The sequence below is a fragment of the Canis lupus genome, chromosome 27 (assembly GCF_003254725.2).
Source record: "Canis lupus dingo isolate Sandy chromosome 27, ASM325472v2, whole genome shotgun sequence".
Classification (NCBI taxonomy): domain Eukaryota; kingdom Metazoa; phylum Chordata; class Mammalia; order Carnivora; family Canidae; genus Canis; species Canis lupus.
Window position 1 is genome coordinate 11,808,779 of NC_064269.1, and position 25,623 is coordinate 11,834,401.

Below are 25,623 nucleotides of genomic sequence, written 5' to 3' on the forward strand. Positions count from 1 at the left end.
CATGAGCATCTCACTAACAGATATCGAACTTTTCAGAGATAGTGCTGTTAACTAATCTTTGGGAATTGATGAGTTCCCAGTTTCTAGCATTGTTGGAACATGCTACAAATAGCCATTTATATTTATGTATAAGCTAGACTGATAATAAATATTTGTTTTCAAAAGCATACATTATTCTAAAATGAAATAAACTGATTTTATTTTATTTTGTTTGAAATTAACAGATTTTAATATATGTACATTTTGCTAAGATTAGTAAATTAGAACTACATTTTTCTTTTTAAAAATTATAAAACAAGGGGTACCTGGCTGGCTCAGTCAGGGGAATATGTGGCTCTTGATCTTGGGGTTGTGAGTTTGAGCCCCATGTTGAGTGTAGAGATTACTTAAATAAACTTAAAAAATGTTTTAAATTGCAAAACAAAACCAGGCTCATAAAAATTTGTATGTAGAATTGTATGTAGAATAAAAAGAAAAGCCTCCCCTTGCATACCATGCTTCCCAGTTTCGTTTCTTTGCTCATATAATGTTATAAATTTTGCTATATATTTTTCAGACCCATTAAAAATATATTTTGAAACAGATATACATGTACATAAGCACTTCCATATAAAGTCCTTTTAATACATCTTCCATTTGCTTTTTTTACTTAGTAAATATATAACTGACTGATCTTTATGTCAGTACATAGACTATCACATTTTTAATGTGTGTATGAAATAACTGAGAATGAATGATTTGGTTTTATTGTTTGTATGTAGTAATATGAGCATATAGTTATATGGCTGAAAATATCTCATATTTTAACTTATACTTTCTTGACTATACTACCAGTGTGGAAAATTATATTTTCATTTACTTTTTGGCCATTTCTGTTTCCTCCTTTGTGAATGACTATTTGTTTATCCCCCTTGACCATTTCTCTACTTTAAAAACATTTTCTATAATCTGAACTTTTATGTGTAATGCCTCTTTTTTTAAAAAAAAGATTTTATTTATTTATTCATGAGAGACACACAGAGAGGCAGAGATATAGGCAGAGAGAGAAGCAGGCTCCATGCAGGGAGCCCCACATGGGACTTGATCCTGGGACTCCAGGATCATGTCCTGGGCTAAAGGCAGGCACCAAACCACTGAGTCACCCAGGCGTCCCACCCCTTTTCTTTAAAAAAAAATTTTTTTTAAACTTAAATTAAAAGGTAACATACTGTGTATTATTAGTTTCTGAGGTAGAATTTAGTGATTTATCAGTTGCATATAACACCCAGTGCTCATTATATTAGGTGCCCTCCTTCATGCCCATCATGCAGTTACCTCCTCACCCACCCTCCCCTCCAGAAACCTTCAGTTTATTCCTTATAGTTGAGAGTCTCTTATGGTTTTCCTCCCACTCTGTTTTTATTTTATGTTTCTTTTCCTTCTCCTGTGTTCATCTTTTTCTTAAATTTCTCCTATAAGTGAAATCATATGGTATTTGACTGACTTATTTTGCTTAGCATAATACCCTTTAGTTCCATCCACCGTGTTGCAAATGGCAGGAGTAATATTCCATCATATATGCACATGTGTGAGTACACACACACACACATAGCCAATAGCTTTGGATATTGTGGACATTGCTGTTACAAACATTGGAGTACATGTGCCCCTTTGAATCCTTTGGGTGAATACCTAGTAGTGCAGTTACTGGGTTATAGGTAATTCTACTTTTAACTTTGAGGAACCTCCATACTGTTTTCCAGAGGGGCTGCACCAGTTTGCATTCCCACCAACAGGGTAAGAGGGTTCCCTTTTCTTCACATCCTTGCCAACACCTTGTTTCCTGAGTTAATTATAGCCATTTGACAGGTGTGAGGTGGTATCTCATTGTGGTTTTGATTCGTATTTCCTTGATGAGTGATGTTGAACATTTTTTCATCTATCTGTTAGCCATTTGTATGTCTTCTTTGGAGAAATATCTGTTTATGTCTCTGCCCATATGTTGACTGGATTATCTGTTTTTTGCATGTTGGGTTTGATAAGTTCTTTATAGATTTTGGATATGAGCCCTTTATCTAATAATATCATTTGTGAATATCTTCTCCCATTCCATAGGTTGTCTTTTAGTTTTGCTGATTATTTCCTTTGTTGTGCAGAATGCTTTTTCAATCCTGATGAAGTCCCAGTGGTTCATTTTTGCTTTTGTTTCCCTTGCCCCTGGAGACAATGCCTAGCAGGAAGTTGCTGCAGCTGAGGTCTGAGAGTTCTCCTCTGTTTTCCTCTAGGATTTTGATGGATTCCTAGCTCACATTTAGATCTTTGATCCATTTTGAATTTATTTTTGTGTATGGTGCAAGAAAGTGGTCCAGTTTCATTCTTCTTACATGTGGCTGTCCAGTTTTCCCAGCACCATTTATTGAAGAGACTGTCTTTTTTCCATTGAATATTCTTTCCTACTGTGTTGAAGATTAGTTGACCATAGAGTGAGGGTCCATTTCTGGGTTCTCTATTCTGTTCCATTGATCTATGTGTCTTTTTTTTTGTGCCAGTACCATACTGTCTTGAAGATTACAGTTTTGTAGTACAGAAAATTGTGATGCCTCCAGCTTTGCTTTATTTCTCAACATTCCTTTGGCTGTTCAGGGTCTTTTGGACCCTGGAGTCTGGAATCGTGATGGAGTCTGGAATTGTGATGCCTCCAGCTTTGGAGTCTGGAATCGTGATGCCTCCAGCTTTGCTTTATTTCTCAACATTCCTTTGGCTGTTCAGGGTCTTTTGTGGTTTCATACAAATTTTAGAATTGTGTCTTGTATCTTCCAGTTCTGCAAAGAATGATGGTGGTATTTTGGTAGGTATTGCATTGAATGTGTAAGTTGCTTTGGGTAGTATAGACTTTTATTTTTAAAGAAAAAAAAATTTTTTTTTAGATTTATTTATTCATGAGAGACACACAGAGATAGGCAGAGACATAGGCAGGAGACATAGGCTTCCTGTGAGGAGCCTGATGTGGAACTCAATTCCAGGATCCCTGGATCACAACCTGAGCCAAAGACAGATGCTTAACCACTGAGCCGCCCAGGTCGTCCCCCCCCTCCTTATTTTTTTTTTTAAATAGATCACAAGCAAGGGGAGCAGCAGGCAGAGGGAAGAGGAGGAAACAGGTTTCCCACTGAGCAGGAAACCTGGTGCGGGGCCTGATCCCAGGACCCTGGGATCATAACCTGAGCTGAAGACAGATGCTTAAATGAGCCACCAAGGTACCCCAGTAGTATGGACATTTTAACAATATTTGTCCATGAACATGGAATGTTTTTCCATTTCTTTAAGTCTTCCTCAATTTCTTTCATCAGTGTCCTATAGTTTTTGGAATACAGATCTTTCATCTCTTTGGTTAGGTTTGTTCCTGTGTATCTTACGGGTTTTGGTACAATTGTAAACAGGATTGAGTCCTTGATTTTTTTTCTGCTACTTCATTGTTAGTGTATAGAAATGCAACAGACTTCTGTGCGTTAATTTTATATCCCGTGACTTTGCTGAATTCCTCCATCACTTCTAGCAGTTTTTTGGTGGAATCTTTTGAATTTTCTACACAGACTAAGTTTGACTTTTTTTGTAATGGCTCTTTTCTAGACTCATTTCTTAAGAGTTTTCATTGGTTGTCTTGGATATTCTAGGTTATATAATTAGCATATAATACTAGTGTTATTGCTTCTTTTCCAGTTTTTTGGTAGTAGGACTTTTTCTTTAACTTATAAAGGTGATTTTTCTCTCTTTGATTTTTTTCCCCTAAGACTGTACTAGACCGTGTAATTTTATCTTTCATTGATACTTTTCTTTGAATAGGTATACTTCTTTTATATATATTTATATATTTGAATGGAATGAGTCCAGTGAAGATCTGAACATGGCACAGGACAACGGGTCCGCCAGCTCTGTCTATGGAATATGTTGCTAGTCTTTGTCCTTGTACAATTCAGTTGCCTTTTCAGATTCTGAGAACATTTAGTTAACATGCTAATAGACTTATTTCAGAGTTGTCAGTTCAGTAAAGTATTTTCTTACTATTTCCTTAAGTAAAACTTCTTTCAGTCATTTTCCAGATTGTTTTGGGGGAATTTCTGATTATTTTATAATTACTGTGTTTACTATGTTCTGAGAAACTTCACACAAGGGTAATACAATTATATTAGATAATACTTAGTTTAAATATATATAGCTTTTTCCCCTAGGAACTCTTACTTGTCTTTCTTAAAGGATAGGTTGTTTATACCCCCATTATGTTTATTACATATCCTAGAATAGCTTATAACAATGTCTTTCATTGTATATGAAGGATCAATTTTGTTTTTTAAATCTACAGTTTTTCATGAGTCAATACTTTGTAAAAAGGACGTATGTAAGTTACTAGAAAAATATTAGATAGTTCTGTTGAGTTGCTATAAAGGTTTCCCAATATTACTCTTGATTTGTGTACGTAATATTGTGAAGGATTTAAAAAAATTCACTGATATGCAGACTGCACTTTGAGGAATATTGAGTTAAATCTAAAGTACTTAAAAGAGTCAAATGGATTGAAAAGTCTTAGTATTCAGGTCCACAACTTCTCACTCACATTCATAAGATCCAGAGCCCTCTTTCAACTCTGTTGTTTCTTTGGGTATTTGATTTTGTGTTTTAAAATAATGAGCTCTGAGGACAACCCTCTCAGGTCTTCTCCTTCTTTGGGAGCTTTGTACTATTTCCAATAAACTTTGCTTTGCTGCCCACAAAAACAAAACAACACTCTCCCCACCCCAAAACCAGTGAGCTGTGAGCAGCTTTATAGAGGCTGAAAAGGCATCTGATGAATTTCACTATCTGTTTTTGATTTATCAGTTTCAAATCAAGCTCTTCGAAATGTCAGTTATAAAAGATTAGCAAATCAGTCTAAGAATTATAGTGATCCTGATAACAGTAATAGCTAACACTGAATATGTGCCATGTGCCAAGTACTGTCCAAATGTATTTTTTTTATATGTTAAAAGTTGAACCCACAACAACTCTGTGACACAGACATAGGCACCCAAACTGTCTGCATTTTAGGATGAGGTCACAGTCACAGTACTTTAAAAAATCACCTGCTTTCTCTTTCCCATTCTTTCCTGACTTATTAATTTTATCAATTCTGCATGCAGCTTCAGATATAACTTCTTTTATTATCATCCCTATTCCCAAATGGACAGCCCTAGTCACATTTAGGTTTACATTAGAGTCACTTGGTTTTATAACAGAAGAAGTTTGCATTTCTTGTTGCTCTGTAATGCTAAGGGAAGAATGGGGAACTGTCATTTTGCTGTCATATTAAACATGAAAGCCTGAGGATCTTCTTAATGTATTTACCAACAGAATGACATGACAACTGTACGGCTGCGATGGGGAGATATGCTTATGCCATTGCTTAAAAAATACAAACTAAACATCACATGGGGGGATCAAGATCTGTTGAATATCATCTTTTTTCATAATCCAGGTAATCATTTAAATTCCTTTTATTCTTTGCATTTGTAAAAAAAAAAATCATTGATAATATATAGTCAAAATGAAGAAATGCATTTATTTTGGCTTATATTAATGATTATCACTGTTTATGTTTAAGACAGAGTAAAACTTTTCATTTTTTAATTTTTAAACTTTTCTTAATACTATTTTTGCAGAAAGGGATCTAAATGCCAAACGTATTTTTCACTATTTTAAATCTTTTCCTGTAAGAGCTGTTTTTTAAACTGAAAGTTTTACAGAATTTTAATTCTGTAGAATTAGGGTTATTTGCTTCATTATTTTATTTTTCTTCACATAGAAAGCCTTTTCGTTTTTCCATGTCAATGGAATTATCGACCAGATCATTGTATATATGGAAGCAATTGCCAGGAAGCAGAAGAAGAAGGAATCTTTATTCTTCATGGGAACAGAGGTGTTTACCATGATGATAAGCAACCAGCATTTAGAGCTATTTATGAAGCACTGAGAAATGTAAGAATGTGTTTTTTTGTTTTTTTTTTTAACTTTTTATGTTGAAATTCTTACAAACTTAGAGAATTTGCAAGAATATACAAAGCAGTTCCATATCCTTTACTCATATTCATTAATTATTAACATTTACTTCATTTGCTTTATCATTGTTTCTTTTCCAATATAGACATGTTTTATTCTGAACCATTTGAATGTAAGTTGCACACATCATGCTCTTTTGCTCCTTAAAGACTTTAGTGTGTTTTCACTAAGAACAGGACATTGTCTTATTAACCACAGTATAGGTATCAAACTCAGGAAATGCAATATTGATATAATACTCTCCTGCGTCTTTATTCTATTTCGATGTAGAACAGTTTCTCAGTTTTTGTCTTTTATGACATTGATATTTTTGGAGAATAGAGGCTCTTTTATCTTTTTTCTTATTAGAATGTTCTTCATATTGGCTTGTCTGATGTTTCCTTATGGTTAGGTTTGGGGTATCCCCACTATAAGCAAGGTAAGGTTCTCAGGGTATCACTTTCACAGTCAACCTTTGTCTACCTGCCTTTAATTGGTGATACTGCTTTTGATCATTCACTCAAAATGTTCAATTTCTCCACTATGTAGTAGTTTTTCCTCTTCTAAGCAGTCTGTGGGGAGACTCTTTAAAATCTTGTAAATAGGGGGATCCCTGGGTGGCTCAGCGGTTTAGCGCTTGCCTTTGGCCCAGGGCATGATCCTGGAATCCCGAGATCCAGTCCCACGTCGGGCTCCCGGCATGGAGCCTGCTTCTCCCTCTGCCTGTGTCTCTGCCCCTCTCTCTCTCGCTCTCTCTCTCTGTCTATCATGAATAAATTAAAAAAATTAAAAATAGAAATTAAAAAAAAGGAAATAAAAAATAAAATCTTGTAAATATCCTCATCAAAATTTCCGTGTTGCATTTAGCGTCTATTATTAGTTCTTGTTTAAACCAGTCTTTACTATGGTAGTTGCAAATTGATGATTGTCCAGCCCTAGTTTTCCTTCTCTGTACAACTTTGGCCATGAGGATTCTCCTGTAAGGAAGAGACATTCCCTTTTGCCCATTTATTGATAGATACATTATCAGTAAGAAATCATTGATAGGGTTTTTTTTTCAGTGATTTATAATGCATTATTTATGTTTTTTTTCTTTTTTAAGATTTTATTTATTTATTCATGAGAGACCCAGAAAGAGAGAGAGAGGCAGAGACACAGGCAGAGGGAGAAGCAGGCTCCATGCAGGGAGCCTGACATGGGACTCAATCCCAGGTCTCCAGATCAGGCCCTGGACTGAAGGCGGCCTTAAACCGCTGAGCCACCCGGGCTGCCCAGCATTATTTATGTTGATGACGAAGTTGTTTCCAATTTGGCCATTGGAGTCCCTTTTATAAAACTCATGTTCTCATCTGACATATTCCCTTCATTATTTTGAGTACCTCTTAATTATCTTTTTCAACAAAATATGCTAGGCTCAAATTGTTTTACTTTCCTTGCCCTAGCCCTGAAATTAACTGTCAGAGGAGCTCTAGTTTCTTTTAGAGGGCTCTGAGTGCTAGTCATGCTTATTGCTACAAGGATGTCTTCACTTCTGAGGCCCTTCAGTGACAGAGCTAGGAAATATAAATACACAGTACACATACATATAAAAACAATCATGTACTTAGACTGATACCTCCAGTTCTATTCCCCCAAGTCTCTTCCTGCTTTCTCCTACTCTATTTCCATTTTTTATCTCCTTCCATAGTTAGAATCCAGACTTGTAACATGAAACACTTCTTCATTTGCATAATCCTACAATACATTTAAAATAATTTCAGAAATGCTCCAGTCTTTGGTAAAAACCAACCTACTAAAAAAGTTAAGGATTTGTTCCTGTTATCTACTCCTCCCCCTAAAAGGGCATGTACTTAATACTATATGTTCAGCACTTGCTTGGATTTAGTTTTTTTTATCTTGCCTTTCAGTGTGGTTATTTTATTTACTTGAAATACAGTTGGGTTTATTTGCTTCAGTATGCTTTCAATTTTAAGATTTTTTTCCTCTGTCTTTATTGATTCAACTTTAATTTGATATGCTAAATGTTAATACACCTCAGGAAGTGAAAACTATATATGGGTTTACTCAGAAATAGCACTTTTCCCCCCACTCCTTCTACCCCAAGTCCCCTACCCCATAGATTACCAATTTCATTGTTTTCTGGTTTGTCTTTCCTATTTAGGTGAACAGATATATGTATCTTTTGTAATCCACGTTTTCTTACACAAAAGGTAGCAAGTTATTTGCCGTTTTTTTTTTTTTTTTTTTTTTACTTAAAATAGTCTAAGAATTCATGCATGTATAAATCTCTTCCTCTTTTCTTAAAAATTTTATTTTATTTCTGGTGCAGTTAACATATAGTTATATTGGTTTCAGGTTGCAAAGTAGTGATTCAACAATTCCGTACATCGCATGCTCCCTTGCCTCTGGAGACATGTCTTGCCTCTGGAGACATGTCTAGCAAGAAGTTGCTGCAGCTGAGGTCAAAGAGGCTGCTGCCTCTGTTCTCTAGGATTTTAATGGAATCCTAGCTCACATTTAGGTCTTTGATCCATTTTGAATTTATTTTTGTGTATGGTGCAAGAAAGTGGTCCAGTTTCATTCTTCTACATGTGGCTGTCCAGTTTTCCCAGCACCATTTGTTGAAGAGACTGTCTTTTTTCCATTGAATATTCTTTCCTGCTGTGTTGAAGATTAGTTGACCATAGAGTTGAGGGTCCATTTCTGGGTTCTCTATTCTGTTCCATTGATCTGTGTGTCTGTTTTTGTGCCAGTACCATACTGTCTTGATGATTAGTTTTGTAGTACAGTTTGGAGTCTGGAATTGTGATGCCTCCAGCTTTGCTTTTTGTTTTCAACATTCCTTTGGCTGTTCAGGGTCTTTTGTGGTTCCATACAAATTTTAGGATTGTTCTAGCTCTGAAAAATGCTGGTGGTATTTTAATAGGGGTTGCATTAAATGATTGCTTTGGGTAGTATAGACATTTTAACAACGTTTGTTATTCCAGTCCATGGGCGTGGAATGTTTTTCCATTCCTTCATGTCTTCCTCTGTATCTTTCATCAATATCCTATAGTTTTCAGAGTACAGATATTTTCTCTCTTTGGTTAGGTTTATTCCTCGGTGCAGTTGTAAATGATATCGATTCCTTTGTTTCTTTTTCTGCTGTTTCATTATTGGTGCATAGAAATGCAATAGATTCCCGTACCTTGATTTTATATCCTGTGACTTTGCTGACTTCATGTATCAGTTGTAGCAATTTTTTGGTGGAGTCTTTTGGGTTTTCTACATAGAGTATCTATGTTGTCTGCAAATAGTGAAAGTTTGACTTCTTCCTTGCCTCCTTGGATGCCTTTTATTTCTTTTTGTTGTCTGATTGCTGAGGCTAAGACTTCCAGCACTATGTTAAATAGTAATGGTGAAAGCGGAAATCCCTGTCTTGTTCCTGACCATAGAGGGAAAGCTCCTGGTTTTCCCTCACTGAAGATATTAGCTATTAATCTTCTGTATATAGCCTTTAATATGTTGAGATATGTTCCATCTATCCCTACTTTGTTGAGAGGTTTTTTTGTTTTTTATTTTTTAAAAGATTTTATTTGTTTATTTATTTATTTATTTGTTTTAAAGATAGTAAGTGTGGGGAGAGGAGCAGAGAAAGAGGGACAAGCAGGCTCCGCACCTGACACGGGGCTTGATCTTACAACCCTGAGATCATGACCTGAGCCAAAATCAAGTCAGATACCCAGCCGACTGAGCCAGGCACCCTGAGAGTTTTTATCAAGAATGGATGCTGTATTTTGGTAAATATTTTTTTCTGCATCTGTTGAGAGAATCATATGATTCTTACACTTTTTTTTTTATTAATGTGGTATATCGCGTTGATTGATAGGCAAACATTGTATGACCATTACATCCCAGGATTAAATCCTGCTTGATTGTGGTGAGTGATTCTTTCAATGAACTATTGGATTTGATTTGCTAGCATCTTGTTGAGAATTTTTGCATCCATATTCATTAGAGGTATTGGCCTGTAGTTCTCTGTTTTGGTGGGATTTTTGTCTGGTTTTGGAATCAAGGTAATGCTAGTCTCAGAAGGAGTTTGGAAATTTTCCATTTGTTTTTGGAACAATTTGAGAAGAATAGCTATTAATTCTTTAAATGTCTGGTAGAATTGCAAGGCCATCTGGCTCTGAATTTTTGTTTGTTGAGAGATTTTTGATAACTGATTCAATTTCTTTGGTGGTTATAGATCTGTTCAAATTTTCTATTTCTTCCTATTTCAGTTTTGGTAGTTTTTGTGTTTCTAGGAATTTATTCATTTCTTCCAGATTGCCCAGTTTATTGGCATATAATTTTTCGTAATATTTTCTTATGCTTATTTATATATCTGTGGTGTTGGTTGTGCTCTCTCTTCTTTCTTTCATAATTTTATTTATTTGGGTCTTTCTCTTTTTGATAAGTCTGGCTAGAGGTTTATCAGTTTTATTAATTCTTTCCAAGAACCAGTTCTTAGTTTTGTTGATCTGTTCTACTATTTTTTTGTTTATTTCTGCTCTGATCTTTATTATTTCCCTTTCTGCTGGCTTTAGGCATTATTTACTGTTTCTTTTCTAGCTCCTCTAAGTGTCAGGTTAGGTTGTATATTTGAGACTCCTTACTTCTTGAGGTAGGCCTGTATTGCAGTTTACTTCCCTCTTAGGACTTGTCTTTACTGCAGCCCAACTGTTTTGGACTGTTGTGTTTTCATTTACATTTGCTTCCATGTATTTTTAAAATTCTTTATTTCCTGGCTAACCCATTCATTCTTCAGTAGGCTGTTCTGTCTTTCCAATTGTTTTTTTTTTGTGTGTGTGTGTGTGATTGACTTCAAGATTCATAGCGTTGTAGTCTGAAAATATGCATGGAATGATCTTGATCTTTTTGTACTTGTTGAGGGCTATTTGTGACCCAGTATGTGGTCTATTCTGGAAAACGTTCAACATGCACTTGAAAAGAATGCCAATACCCATTTATTTAAGTCTATCTTTAACCCAAAGATTTGAGATACTGTCATATACTAGAGCTCCATTTGCAATTTCTGAATTTTCTGTTTTGTTCCATCGATCTATCTGTACTAATGCCATATTATTTTAGTTATAAAGGTGTTGTACTATGTTTTAATAACTGGTACAGTTACTCCCATTTCAGAGCCTACTATTAGTGTTTTCCTAGCTATTGTATATTTATTTTTTTACATATATTAACTCATTTAACTACATAAAAACCTTTGTATTTTTATTGGGAGTGAATCAGTTTCTTGTATTGACTTAGGAGCTGCTGACATTTTGATGGTGTTGAGACATTTGGTTGTTGAGACATCTTAAGAACATGGGCTATCTTTCCATTTGTGTCTTTTGGGAATGTTTAATAGATTTCTTAATTTAAACTTTGAAAATATCTTATGTTTATGCTTAGGTATTTTATCTTGTTGCCTTTGTAAATGTGGTTTCCTCTTTTTAGCATCTGCTTTATATTGAGTTTGAGAAAATTATGCTACTCCTTTCCCACTTTTGCCCAAGATAGCTGTTCTTCTTTTGTATTTCCTTGTTCTTACCATCCTTTTGTGTAGTTAAGGTGGGTTGACAGGGAGAGATGACTATGCTTTACATACCTCTACTTTGATGCATGAACCAGGTATCCATGAATGTGTTGTGGACCAAAACTTAGGGCAAATCCAAATGAAGATTGGATTTATGATTTTGCTTAATGAGCTATATTCCTCATTGTCTATGCAGTTAATTCTCTGATACCTGGGGAGAAGTGTATGTGATCACATATCTCTCATGCAGATGGACTCTTTGTTTTTGCTAGACTGTGCCTAATCTTGTGTGGACATGAAGACAGAACATAAATAATAGGGGAGTGCTAGTTTGATTTAAGTATGGGAGTCAGGAGAAGAGCTGATTACCTCTATTTTATAGATTCTTGTTCTTTTTATTGCTAATGACTGGTCTAGTACAGCCTCATTAATAGGAATGGGGATGAAAATATTTAACTATAATACATTGTGGCAGAGACTCTACTAGAACTGTAAGAGTATAAGAGCTTTGTTTGCCTTGAAAGGCCAGGGAAAGCCTTGCACCTCACTCAGAGGAAGCCTTTGAAGTATGCCTTGAATGAGGAAGAGTTTTCCAGGAGCAGGGTCTATCTGGACAGAGTACTGCCTGAGAAAAAGGCTGAGGGATTTTCAAAACAAAAAACACTTTTTTCATGAAAAGTCTTAGAGAGTTCAGGTGTGGAGCTCCATGCCTGAGTTCATTTGGAGTAGAGTGCTAGATAAAGGTAGGCAGTGGTTGGGCTGGGATCAATGTGGTAATGATATGTTGTGTTACGGTGATCTGCAATGATAAGGAATTGAAATTTTTTCCTGGAAATCAGTATTTCTCAAACTTGGTGGTAGACAAAGTGCTAATGGCATTGTAGGCTACCATTTTGTGTATTATTTGCTAAGTTTCTTCTCCTGTAAACTTGACAGATAGTTTCTGTATAATCAGTTTATCATGATATAGCTACACTCACTGAAGAATTATAAAATTTAGTGTTGATGTTCATTTTAATATAGCAGACCTTATATGCCCCCAGAAATCAATTTTGTCTATTAATAATGCTATATCATGGGTTGTCAAAAGGTGATAAAAATGAAGAAAAGTACTTTTGGGGTTCTGAGACTGCAGAATAGGAAAGAAATGGATTCCTATAAAAATATGACTTCTTTGTTTCCTTTGAGCATTAAGAAAATCCATTATTAAGGAATTAAATTTCACTATTTTTATCTAATCTTTTCTTTGATCTTTGTAAATGTATACCTTTAAATAGCTGAATAATGGCTTTTAGCTAATTACACTTGATTTAAAAAAATCTTTTAAAATGATTTCAAAAACTGAACTGATTATTTATTTGTTTTGAATCTGTATTAACTATAGCTATATCTTTCCATTTTTCAATTTAATGAAGTTAATCAGTCTTTTATGGTGCTCTTGGTTAGTGTTTTTATCTTCTTATCTATAATTCAACGGGAAGTGTAATTTTTAAAAGCAATGTATGCAGACAAGGGTATTTATGCAAGTTGCAGACAGAAGCTTAGTCATAGCCATCGAATGCAATGAACAATATGAATTATAAAGGATATGAACCATCTTTAAAATGTAAATGCATGGCTGTGTCTTCCAGCAAATCAAGTTTTACAGTCCATACATATTTGTTAAATATTAGTTGTTGAGTGAATACAAATATTAAGATTAAAAATTGCTAATGCAAAATGGAAACAAAACATTTTATTGCTCTATAAGGTATTTTCTGCTTCATGTATATCATTCTGAATTACATTTCTTGGTGGTTCTGTGTTAACTTTGATTTACTTCACATCCTGCTTATATTTGCATAACTATCTCTGCAATGGAGTCGCCCTGAGTGTTTCCCTCCTGTGCTACCGTGGTGTCCCCCACCTCCCCACCCTGCCCTTATCCGTTCCAAGCCCCCTAGTGGATGTCTGAAGCTACAGATAGTACTGATCCCTATATGTACTATGTTTTTTTTCTATTCATACATATCTATGATAAAATTTAATTTATAAATTAGACACATAAGAGGTTAAGAACAATAATTAATAATGAAGTAGAATAGTTATAACAATATATTGTAATAAAAGTTATGTGAATGTGGCCCCTCTCAAAATAGTTTATTGTCCTATACTCATCCTTCTTGTGACAATGTGAGATGATAAAATGCCTACGTAATGAGATGAAGTGAGGTGAATGATGTAGGCATTGTAACATAGAGTAGGCTACTGTTGACCTTGTCACAATATGTCAGGAGGAGGATCATCAGCTTCCAGACTGCAGTTGGCTGCAGGGAACTGAAACAATGGAAAGTGAAATAGTGGTTTTAGGGTATACTGTTGTACCTTCTTGTATGTAGTTAGCTCATAGCATTTGTTGGATTGAACTGCCATTCTACCATATTTTTAAAACATGTTCAATTCTTTGAAAATGCCTTAGATTATCTAACTGGCCATTTTAACTAGCTCAGTACTTATTCTCTGCCTTTCAACTGACAGTCTTATATATAAAGCATGACCTTCTTAAAAGTTTGTTTACTGGGTACTGTGCCAGTGAAGGAGTGATTAACTCCTTCCTTTTCCTGAGTCAGGAAAGGCATCTCAGAAGTGCTGACATTTGAACTGAGCTGTAAGAATGAGTACCAGGCAGAGAAGGAAAAGTGAAGATGAGTCAGGCATTGCATGCAGTGTGGAAAAAGGCCTGCAGTCAGGTGAGGCCACATGTGGCTTCTGGGAAGGGCAATACCTAGATGCAAGTTATGTCCTGCACAGCTCTGCTGTAGATTATGTGAATGGCATTGCTTAGTAAGAAAAAGATGATAATTTAGTCTTCCCATTGTTATCAGCCTCTCAACGACAATTGCGCAAGAATGTTTCTTGTACACATTGAGATATTACTTGACAGTCACTTGATAGAGGTGATAAACCTTGATAGAGTCTGCCTTTTTCAGCATGGCTGCCACTTTTAACCCCAAATACATTTTAGTGTGTCTGTGTATAATATTTAAAAAGTCTAGCTTTTAATAGTTTTCCCAGATACTTACGTACCAATTAGTATTATTTTCATTACATTTTTCCTAGTTAAGCATCCTTTCTTTTCTTTTCTTTTCTTTTCTTTTCTTTTCTTTTCTTTTCTTTTCTTTTCTTATTTTTTTATTTTTTATTTATTTATGATAGTCACACACAGAGAGAGAGAGAGAGAGAGAAAGAGGCAGAGACACAGGCAGAGGGAGAAGCAGGCTCCATGCACCGGGAGCCCGACGTGGGATTCGATCCCGAGTCTCCAGGATCGCGCCCTGGGCCAAAGGCAGGCACCAAACCGCTGCGCCACCCAGGGATCCCTTCTTTTTTTTTAATCTTTTCTTTTTTAAGATTTTATTTATTTATTCATGAGAGACAAAGAGAAAGAGAGGCAGAGACACAGGCAGAGGGAGAAGCAGACCCCATGCAGGGAACCCAATGGGGGACTCGATCTCAGGACTCCAGGATCATTCCCTGAGCTGAAGGCAGGTGCTCAACCGCTGAGCCACCCAGGCGTCCCTAATCTTTTTTTTTTTTTTCCTTAAGATTTTATTTATTTAATAGAGCACAAGCAAGGAGAGGGAGAAGCAGTCTCCCCGCTGAGCAGGGAGCCCAATGAGGGGCTCCATCTCAGGACCCTGGGATCATGACCTGAGTCAAAGGCAGATGCTTAACTGACTGAGCTACCCAGGCGCTCCTTTTTTTTTTAAATCTTAACAATGTTTATCTTCAGTGTATCTGATGGAGTTTTAAAAGTCACCCCAAAGAGTGATGGTTTCAGCCAGTTAATGATCATAGTTTTCTTTCTAAAGAGAGACAGAGATTCAGCATCTCTTTATATCTTTACATTGATAAAAGCCATGTTACAAATTATCATCTAAGTTTATCCTGTTCTCCAAAGATTGGCTATGGCTTTTCCCATAGACTCACTTACTTGTGATTCCAGTGGCACTTTCCTTTCCTCTCCCTCAGTGTCATGGTAGTGAACCTTGGGGAAACCCTCAAGTCATTTTGAGCCCTCTGAGATTTTAGGTTCTGCATTTCCTTCAGGAGCTTCCTTTTTTCATTGACTCCAAACACATAAAATGTTCTATTTTTAAGCCCCATCTATCTTTCTGATTGAAAATATGTCTAATTGCAAATGCCAAATCAAAAAGTATAGCTGGTTGAAAATACTAAAATCACAAGCTATTTTGCAAAATATATTTTCTGGGATATTATATATTTCACAGTAAAAAAGGATTCTGGTCAAAATATATTTTGGAACTAATGGGCCAAAAACATTCAGGAACATGTGTTTTTCATTTTACTGTTTATAGCTTTTCATGTGCTGGTGTGAGTTCCCATGAAGAGTGCACGGTGTGTAGCAGCTTCCAAATGCATTTACCTGTGGGACCACTTTGTATAGTTAAGGCTCTTTGGGAACCCCTGAACTGTGCTGTCATTTTGTCTTCTTCCACTTTATGCCTCTCTCTCAGTTCTTTGTAGTCCAGCCTCAACACTTAACGGAGTGATTTTTGGCTTTCCCTTTTTTTTTTTTTAAATCTTTTTTTTTTTTTTTTTTTTTTAATTTATGATAGTCACACAGAGAGAGAGAGAGAGAGAGAGAGAGAGAGAGAGGCAGAGACATAGGCAGAGGGAGAAGCAGGCTCCATGCACCGGGAGCCCGATGTGGGATTTGATCCTGGGTCTCCAGGATCGCGCCCTGGGCCAAAGGCAGGTGCTAAACCGCTGCGCCACCCAGGGAATCCCTATTTTTGGCTTTCCTTAAGTGTCTCTCAGATACCTTCAGAGCTTTCGATCATCATCTCCTACCAGTCAGTGTCTCTGGGCCTTCTTTGCCCTTGCACATGCTTTTGCCTTGGCTTGGGATGCTGTTCCTCTATTAGCTCTTCTCAGAAAAACTTTCCCTAATGCCCCCTGTGATTTACTGTGACTTTCTCCCTCCTCTCATGTGAGATCATAATTCATTGAAAATATTTGTTGAGCTTATGTACTTTTTGTGAGACTAAATGAAAGTTGTCAATATTGAAGAAGTTGTTTGGAGTAGAATTGAGTTTATATATATATATCTTTGTCTTTTTTCTTTCTCTAGTGTTCTTTTAAAGATGACAACATCCGTTCCTTATTAAAACCTTTAGAACTGGAACTACAAAAGACAGTCCATACTTACTGCGGAAAAATTTACAAAATATTTATCAAACAGCTAACAAAAAGCATACAAGATCGTTATGATAGACCACCAAAGGAAAGGTGATCCTCGGTGACCATTACATCGAATGAATTAAAACAACAAAATGTCAGAGGGCATGTGTGAAGGAATAGTCTTGGATGAAGTGTTCAGGAAGGAATTATTTATGTTCAGAATAATTGTTTTTCCTGAAGAAGTTAAATGAGCATATATTTATGTAATGAAGAATAAGTTAACGTCTTGGACCCCAACAAGAAGACGTTTTTGATCTCTGATGTTTTGTAATGTTATTTGCTGTCAGTCCAGTATTGGTGAAAATATTATTGAATGATTTGTACCCTACAGACTTTGGTTCACTCTTCTGCAGTAAGTAGGAACAGTAGGGGTGTATGGACAGAGAAAATGTACCTCATACACAGTGAAAACACTCAAACTGTGAGTATAGCAATAATTTTATGTCAGCACTAACCTCACTTTAAATGTGTGACAAAAAGTTTACAGGAGCAGAACAGGTTCTGTTTCTAAAGCAATGTGATGTAACCGATGTAACTATTGACAATCGATGTGTGCCTTTATACATTTCATCTCTGTTTTAAAATATTCCTGTGACAATCATGTTTAAAATTAGATTATAAGTAAGCTGCACATTTAAAATTGAGCTGTATAAGAAAGTGGGAAAACCATAAAAATGTTGAAGTTTTAGTCTGTGTGTGTTTGTGAAATGTAGTATTTTCGTTTGTATATGCTAACCTGTCTTGCCAAAACTCAGATCTGAGATTGTTAAACAGATATTTTTGGAAATTTTCATCACTGTAAGTGAAAATTTTCAGCTTTACTGGGCATTCTGGAAGCAAAAAATATGCTGATCATAAAGTGAGAACTTAACTAGAATACTTAGATGATAGTGGAAAATGTGATGGACCAAAAGGCATAAGCTATAAACTTCCTGTGAACAGTAGTTTTAGTTACAATGAAGCAGAAAAAAGTGGTCCATTTAAACTTTTTTCTTCTACCTCAGAATGGCTTTGCAAGATACTTTTGAAGAAGCAAAATGTAGAGAGCCTTACTTTAAGTCAGATAACTTTCATGGATGATTTGGGTTAAGAAGATTGTTGTATCTGGGTATAGAAAAAGTAGTTTCGATTGGGTTAATGTGCATATCTTCCTTTTTTGAACATCGCTTAAGACTTTTTTTTCAATCTTGAAGATAAGAAAAATATTACTTAGTGTTCTTGACTGCTCTCTAACTGTAGATTCTGAGTACTTAGCATGTACTGTGCTGTGGCATATATATCTCATTTTACGAAGTGCTGTATGGGTTATTCTTCTTTTTCCTTTTTGATATTTTAATGCTTAAATAGAGAAGGAAAAGTCATGAAGGGGAAAAAAAACACTTCTATGAAAATAGTGGTGATCGGCTTTATATATAAAGGTAGAGTACCCTCTGTGGAGACATGGCATATGCAGAAAGACATGGCCAGTACAGCTGTCCCCTATCTTTTGCAGTTCAGTCAGGGCAAATTGAGAGAGAAATGTGTAAAAAAGGCAAATTAGAAGTTGATAACCAGCCCAGCACTCTTCGAACAGATGCGTTTAGAGAACACAATCTGTATGTTCTTGGCAGAATGCCATAGTGAATATAAGAACTTGTGAACTGTGCTGAAATTGAGTTTACTGAGTAGAAAATGAGAATCCTAGAATTTTGAAGTTTGGAGGGTATATATAAGATCATTTCTAATGGTCCCCAAAAGAGAACTTTGCCTGTCTATATTAGACTCTTGTGGGGAGCTTGTTGAGCATGGATCTCTGGGCTTTACCTTAGACTTCTTGTGCACTGTGTCTAGGATAGGGTCTGCAAACTTTTTTTTTAATGAAGAGATTTTAAAACTACACCAAAGTAGAACAGTACATGGTACTCATCACCCAGATCAGACACTTAAATATCTTACCATATTTGTATCATCTATTCTTTTTTCCTTTGCTGAAGTATTTTAAAGAAAATGCCAGAAAGCCTGTTATTTCACCACTATGAGTACTTTGGTAACTACAATGACATCATGCCTCCTTTGACTTCATTTATTATCTATTGCTAAGCAAATTTCCTTAATTGTCTCCAGTGTTAGAATTAGGGTACAAAAAAAAAAGTCATCTTATGATTCTATTTTTAATAAGCATCTCAGATGATTTTGATATCAGCTAGTTTGGGAACGACTAGGAATCATTTTGCCAACTTGAAGGTTGAAGTTAGGATAACATAATTCTTGGCACAGTTGGTAGATTATAAATGTGATTCTGAAATATTAGCGGAATTGGAGTTATTGGTAAGATATGAATTTATATTATTAGTAAGTTTCTTAGGTTTAATTTTCTCAGTGAACAGAGAATCGCAGCCCCAGGGGCTCTACTAGAAGATTGGGGCTATGTAGAGTATGGTCATGATTTACTTCAACTGGATTTTATATTCTGGTCTCATGTTGTCAGACATTCCACATTATGGATCAGTTAGAAGGTTCTTCATCTGGTTTATTCAGACCTGACCTAATTAGGCATTTTACCATAAATTGGGATATGGTGAAAACTTTCTACTTCAGGACTGTATTTACCTAAGATTTAGGATATCATAGAAAATCTGTAACAGTAGAAAATGAGTTTTCTGAATTTATCTTTAGATAAGGTAACTTTGTCTTTGAGAATTCTTTAATAAGAGATGCAATTCTCAGCATTAATGAGGATTAAGTTATAGAACAACTTAGAAAACATATTATATTTCTTTTCATAAAACAGTATATCTATGCAGTTCATATAAATTACATTATATATTCTTTGAGTCCTTGTGTTAGAACAATTCTGACCTCAGAACTATCTCTGGGCTACAGTATTACCAAAGTGGAATGACTTTAAAATATAGTCAAATTTCATTTATATGAAGTAGCCATCTTAAAAGAATTTGGAAACCTTTAGAAAATATATTATGATTTACATTTTAAAGCAATACATAACTCCCCCCCCCCCCCCCCCCCCGTGAAGAATAGTTCATAATGTATAAGGTTAACCCAGTTATCTTTTGGATACTTTAGAAACTGAAAGAACATTATCACTTAGTCATTACTCTTTCATTTTCCTCCTGTCACATGTTACTGGTATAATGGCAAGGAAACCAGGCTGTGTATTATATTTGGATTCTTCTCTTGGTTTGGGGCCTCAGGCATATCCTTTCACCTTCTCTGTGCCTTAGGTTTGTAAACAATATGCTCTTCCAACCTCATGAGTCTCAGAAGTCATAAGTCAGGACATTTTTGTGATTCAACAGAGTGAATGGATTTGAATGCATTCTGCATGGCTAATACATGCCACATGAGCCACTAGTGTTGAAGTTCTGTTTTGCCATGTTGCCTTCTATACAGATTATTCTGTTTCCTTAGTAAGGTGAATGTTTTCTGACATGTATTATATCTCCGGTAAGAATTTGTTTATATTATGTAAGGAGGAGTTTTTAAAGAAGAGAAAGCAGAGAAGACAGAGAAGAAAGGAGTGATTATAAATGAATGATCAAAAATAAAAGGAAGGAAAAAAGAGCAAGTGAGAAAAGTGGGGAAAGAGAAGGGAATAAAAGTGAGAATGGCAAAAGGCAGAGTAAGAGAAAAGATGGAATGAGAGTGGGAAAATCGAGAAGTGGAGGTGGAGAGAAATGCAGTGGAAACTGTCACTTTTTGAGTTGTAGCCCCCCACCCTGTGCCACTGTCTGCCTGCCCTCTGTTTTCAGTTGGCAAGGCCCTCTGGGCTCAGGAAGGGTAGTGGCTTTTATGGAGGCAGGCAGCATAGTTTGATTTGTCAATTAATACTGTTCTGGTCATTCTACTCACTGATCTAAATTTAGTGATAATGATTCAACATTGTATTTCTTTACTGGATCCCAGTTTGTGAGCTAAGACCTACAGAAACACGATAACAAAGAACCCTCCTTTGTAATGTCCTTTTGGTCATGCTAGTTGTTGAATTATGCAAGACTGACCACATGGCTTCACAGGGGAGGCCGAGGTGGAGGGGAGGGCTTGGTTAGGTCTGAAGGGGTTCCCGGAATCTATTACAGAAGTTTTCCAGATGATACTGATAGGAAGCCAGATTTGGGAATCACTGCCTTGAATTGCAGCCTACATAATAAATCACATCTATTGATTCCCCAGTAGGCATACTTTCAGTAGAACTATTATTTATAAATAGATTCAAGAGAATAGGAGACAGGAGAAACACATTGACGAGAAAAGCCTGGAAAGAAACTATTCCGTGTCTTTCAGAAGTTTGTATTGTAAGTAATAAATACCTTAGTAATCAGAACATCTTTGAAGTGTTTTAGAAAGATCATGGATTTGTGTTGTTGTTTTAAAAGACTTTTTTGGTTCCTTAGAGTAAATAGAGAAGGATAGTAGAGGTGCAATATGTCAGGTATGGGGCCAGTTATCCATTTATTAAATGTACTTTTAAGTGTCTTAAAACAAGTTGCCTTATTGCATTTTAATATTTAATAAAAGTAGATTTAATAATGATTTGTACTGTAACAGTTATCCTTTTTTACATTGCCAAAGCAACCCTTTTTTTGCCTCTTAAAGTCTGGCTAAGTTGTTCTGATGTTTGCTCTTTCCTAATTCACTGAACATGAAACCAGATTTCTAAAACCAAGTTATATAAACTTAAGTCTAAGAGGTGGCACAGGAATTTTTTTTTTTAAACCAGAAGTGAATATGATGTTAATTCAAATATCTAGAAATTATAGAACCATGAGAAGAATGTGGAATAGCATGTTAGACTAGTCACAATTTAAAATTGATTAAAATAAATGTCAAATTTACTTTTAAATGGAAAACAATGTATTGTTACCTCATCTCTACCAATAATTCCAAATGTCTCCTGGGATTATTTCTTTAGAATTTTCTATAAACTCAGTATTCAGACAATAGAGTGCCTTTGCAAAAATAGGGGGAAAAAAAAAAGAAATGAAAATTTCTCTTACTACCAATACTGTGAATGCTATTTGGAAGGTCTATGGTCAGATATTTTAGTATCAAACTGAAGAACTGAGGTGGAGGGATGCCTGGGTGGCTTAGCGGTTGAGCATCCGCCTTCGGCTCAGGTCATGTTCCTGGAGTCCTGGGATCGAGTTCCACGTTGGGCTCCCCGCAGGGAGCCTGCTTCTCCCTCTGCCTGCATCTCTGCCTCACTCTCTCTCTGTGTCTCTTATGGATAAATAGAGAAAATCTTAAAGAAAAAAGAATGGATGTGGAGCCTTTGCCTATGTTTGGTTAATATATACAATCTGAATTTGTAAGCATATTCACACACATAATACCATAGCAACTCCTTTAAAACATGAAGAGAACACAAGAGTATTATATTCCATTTAAAAAGTAAATTGACTTTGACTATGATAGTAAATAGCTGTTTTCAACTTTGTGTAAAATCTCTTCAGGGAATATTGGAATGTCGTGCAAAAATAATTCAGGGCTTGTTGTATACCTATAGAATATGTCATCCATTCAAGACTTAGCAGAACCCACATGCATAATATGCATTGTCATCAGTGTCTGAGAGCTGGACCAAATGGTTTTTGATGGATGTTATACCAGAAGATCTGTGAAGGAGATGGTGGTTTGCACCTGTTCCTGAAATCAGAAACTGGAAAAGGTTGCAGGTGTTTCCATTTTTCACAGGCATTTTGCATAAAGATATTAATATTTTGAGTAGTTAATGGTTTGAAAGCTGCAGGAAATCCTATTGGTGTACTGTGATATGTAGAAATTACTTCCTTTAAACTGCCTTTTACCTTAAAATGTTATGATTTTAGGATAATTTGGATATCTTCCTCCAAGTATTTTGTGTATCTTAAAATTTATTAAAGGGGAATAAGATTATAGACTTGGATGTAATCTGAGAATAACAGAAAGTTGCTTTGTTCTGTATCGGGGGAGTTGAGTTCATTTTTTCTTGAGAACCTGTATTCCTGTTGCTAAATAAACATGTACTCCATAAATATTTAATTTCTTCAAGTTGTGTGTCTGAATTATTCTAGCAATCAGAAACAATTTTAAAATCTTTAGGATTGGGATGCTTGATAACCAGGAGCCTGGGCAGTGGGCAGTTTCTGGAGTCGGGTATTTCTGCAGCTGAACAATGTTGTCAGGAACCTGGGTCCTATTTTTCCATTACCGTTCTCTCCATATGAGCTTGGTCTCACCACATGGCCACAAAGTGACGGCTAACATCCAGATCGCAATGACAACCAGAGGTAGAAATATATGTCTTTTTCTGTAAGTGGAAGGTTCTACTTGCTCTCATTGCCATAATAATATCTGTGCCTAAAACAGTCACTTTGCAAAGGTGATAAAACTAACAGTTGCTCAGACCGTGAAGATTTGCTCAAACTTAAAGATGGCTTTCCCTTGAAGAATGGCTGCTCGGAGGAAAGGGAACACATCAGGTTATGTTAGAAGTGGTGGGGTAGATTTTTCCTTGTCAATACATTAGATCCACCTCATTTTTTATAGCTGCATATTTCATAGTAATGTACTTATGGAGAGGTTAGCACACAGGCTTCTGAAATATAAATGCATAAGTAATGAGTTTTAACTTCACAGTATATAACCACTTTGCCCATTTTGCTAGTTAAGTGTAATTTAATTTGCTCTAAGGGGCATTAAATTGTGGACAAAAAACCTGGTATACCTCAGGCATCAAAGTAAATGGCAAATTGTTAAAGTTTTTAATAGGATCTTTGAATTTTATTTAGATTATGAAATTATCAAGATAGCTTCTATGTCATTTTACAGACAAAATTAGGTCTTGAAAAACAAGCTATTTTCTTTCATCCAGCCTCATCTTCTATTTCACCCATCCCGCCCCCCCACATCCCTTGGGTAACCATCAGTTTGTTCTCTATAGTTAATATTCTGTTGCATGGGTTGTCTCTTTTTTTTCCTTTGCTCACTTGTTTTGTGTCTTAAATTCTACATATGAGTGAGATCATATGGTATTTGCCTATCCTGACTGACTTATTTCGCTCAGCATCATACTTTCTAGTTCTATCCATGTTGTTGCAAAATATATTTTTTTGATTAAAAGATGATCATTTTTGTATAGTTAATACTAGTAAAATAATATTTTTGTGAGACTGATCTGTCTGAATATTGTTCCTTTAGGGTTACTCTACCTTTACATTATTTTTTTTAAATATTTTGAGTAGTTAAGTTTATTTTTTCTTAATTTTAAAAAAAGATTGTATTTATTCATGAGAGACAGAGAAGCAGAGACACAGGCAGAGGGAGAAGCGAGCTCCTCTTAGGGGGCCAAATGCGGGACTTGATCTCCAGAGCCAGGATCATGACCTGACCTGAAGGCAGATGCTCAACTTCTGAGCCACCCAGGCGTCCCATTTTTTCTTAATTTTTTTAAAAAAGATTTTATTTATTCACGAGAGACACAGAGAGGCAGGTACATAGGCAGAGGGAGAAGCAGACTCTGCGTGGAACCCAATGCGGGACTTGATCCTGGAACCCAGGATCACACCCTGAGCCAAAGTCAGACAGATACTCAACCACTGAGCCACCCAGGTGCCCCGAGTAGTTTAAAAAAATTTATCTGTGAAAATCAGCAAAAACTGACTTGTGCTTTGCCTGTACTTTAGCACTTAAAATCTATTAATAGGGTCACTTAACTGGTAACAAATGTTTTAATCTTTTACAACAGTGTGAACGAATATAATGCAATCACATAATTTTAAGATTTTTTAGTAATCACACAACAGTAAAAAGCACTTGAAAATAATTTAAACGAATTTTTTTAAGATGTTAAGTAATCTCTACACCCAATGTTGGCCTCAAACTCACAACCTTGAGATACAGAGTTGCATGCTCTACTGACTAAGCCAGCCATTTAATAGTATGTTCTACTTTATCCAATATATCCTAAGTATTATCATCTGGACATGTAGTCAATATGAAAATGCTGGTGAAATAGCACATTCTTTTTCCTACTAAGTAGCATGTATTTTTCACATACAGCACATCTCCACTTGAACTTGTTACATCTCAAGTCTTGGATGGCCACTAGTGGCTAGTGTTGGATAGTGCAATTCCAGAACAAACTGAAGGCAAAAACCAGTTCTGTTATTACCATAGTCTCTCTGTCTCCTAGTACAGTGATTGATCATGGTAGACACTCAAATTTGGTGAATGAATTTTAATTGAGAGATGTTTTATAAAATTGTGTTTTGGTGTTCTGTACATTTGGAAGAGTTTGAACTCTGTCCATTTTATTTATAAAGACACTAAATAAAATTCTATTCCAAAAGAAGATACACTCTCATTGATAGTGGAAGAAAATCAAACCAGAAGAAGTTCATTTTTTTTTAAGGTAATGCAAGGTTTTTTTTTGTTTTGTTTTTTTGTAATTTGTTTTGTTCTTAAATGAGAGGAAAACTGGCAAGATTATAGTGAATCTACTACACAGAACTACAGATGATAGTATAAGTTTATGATTCACATACCCTCTTAGTTCACTTTTGGCATTATTGATGAATTATGCACAAACATTTATCTAAAATATATAATAAACCTGAGTCTGCTCCCATAGGTTCTGGCTTCTCCAGGTTTTTGTTTTTAAAGATTTTATTTGTTTGAGAGAGAGAGGGAGCGTGAGAGAGAGCACCAGCGGGAGAAGAGGGAGAAGCAGGCTCCCCACTGAGCAGGGAGCCCAACGTGAGGCTTGATCCCAGGACCCCGGGATCATGACCTGAGCC

General features: G+C 35.8%; 1 protein-coding gene across 3 annotated transcripts in view; it reads left to right on the forward strand.

Annotated features, from left to right (window-relative positions):
* GXYLT1 (glucoside xylosyltransferase 1) overlaps window positions 1-22,871 on the forward strand; it is a 55,144-nt gene extending 32,273 nt beyond the window's left edge. For all 3 annotated transcript variants that reach the window (XM_025477278.3, XM_025477279.3, XM_025477280.3), the window contains 3 exons: window positions 5,365-5,488; window positions 5,816-5,988; window positions 16,740-22,871. In XM_025477278.3, the coding sequence (XP_025333063.3) occupies window positions 5,365-5,488; window positions 5,816-5,988; window positions 16,740-16,901 (459 nt within the window). In that variant the 3' untranslated portion in view covers window positions 16,902-22,871. The remainder of the gene's footprint in view (window positions 1-5,364; window positions 5,489-5,815; window positions 5,989-16,739) is intronic.
* Window positions 22,872-25,623: the final 2,752 nt, after the last annotated feature.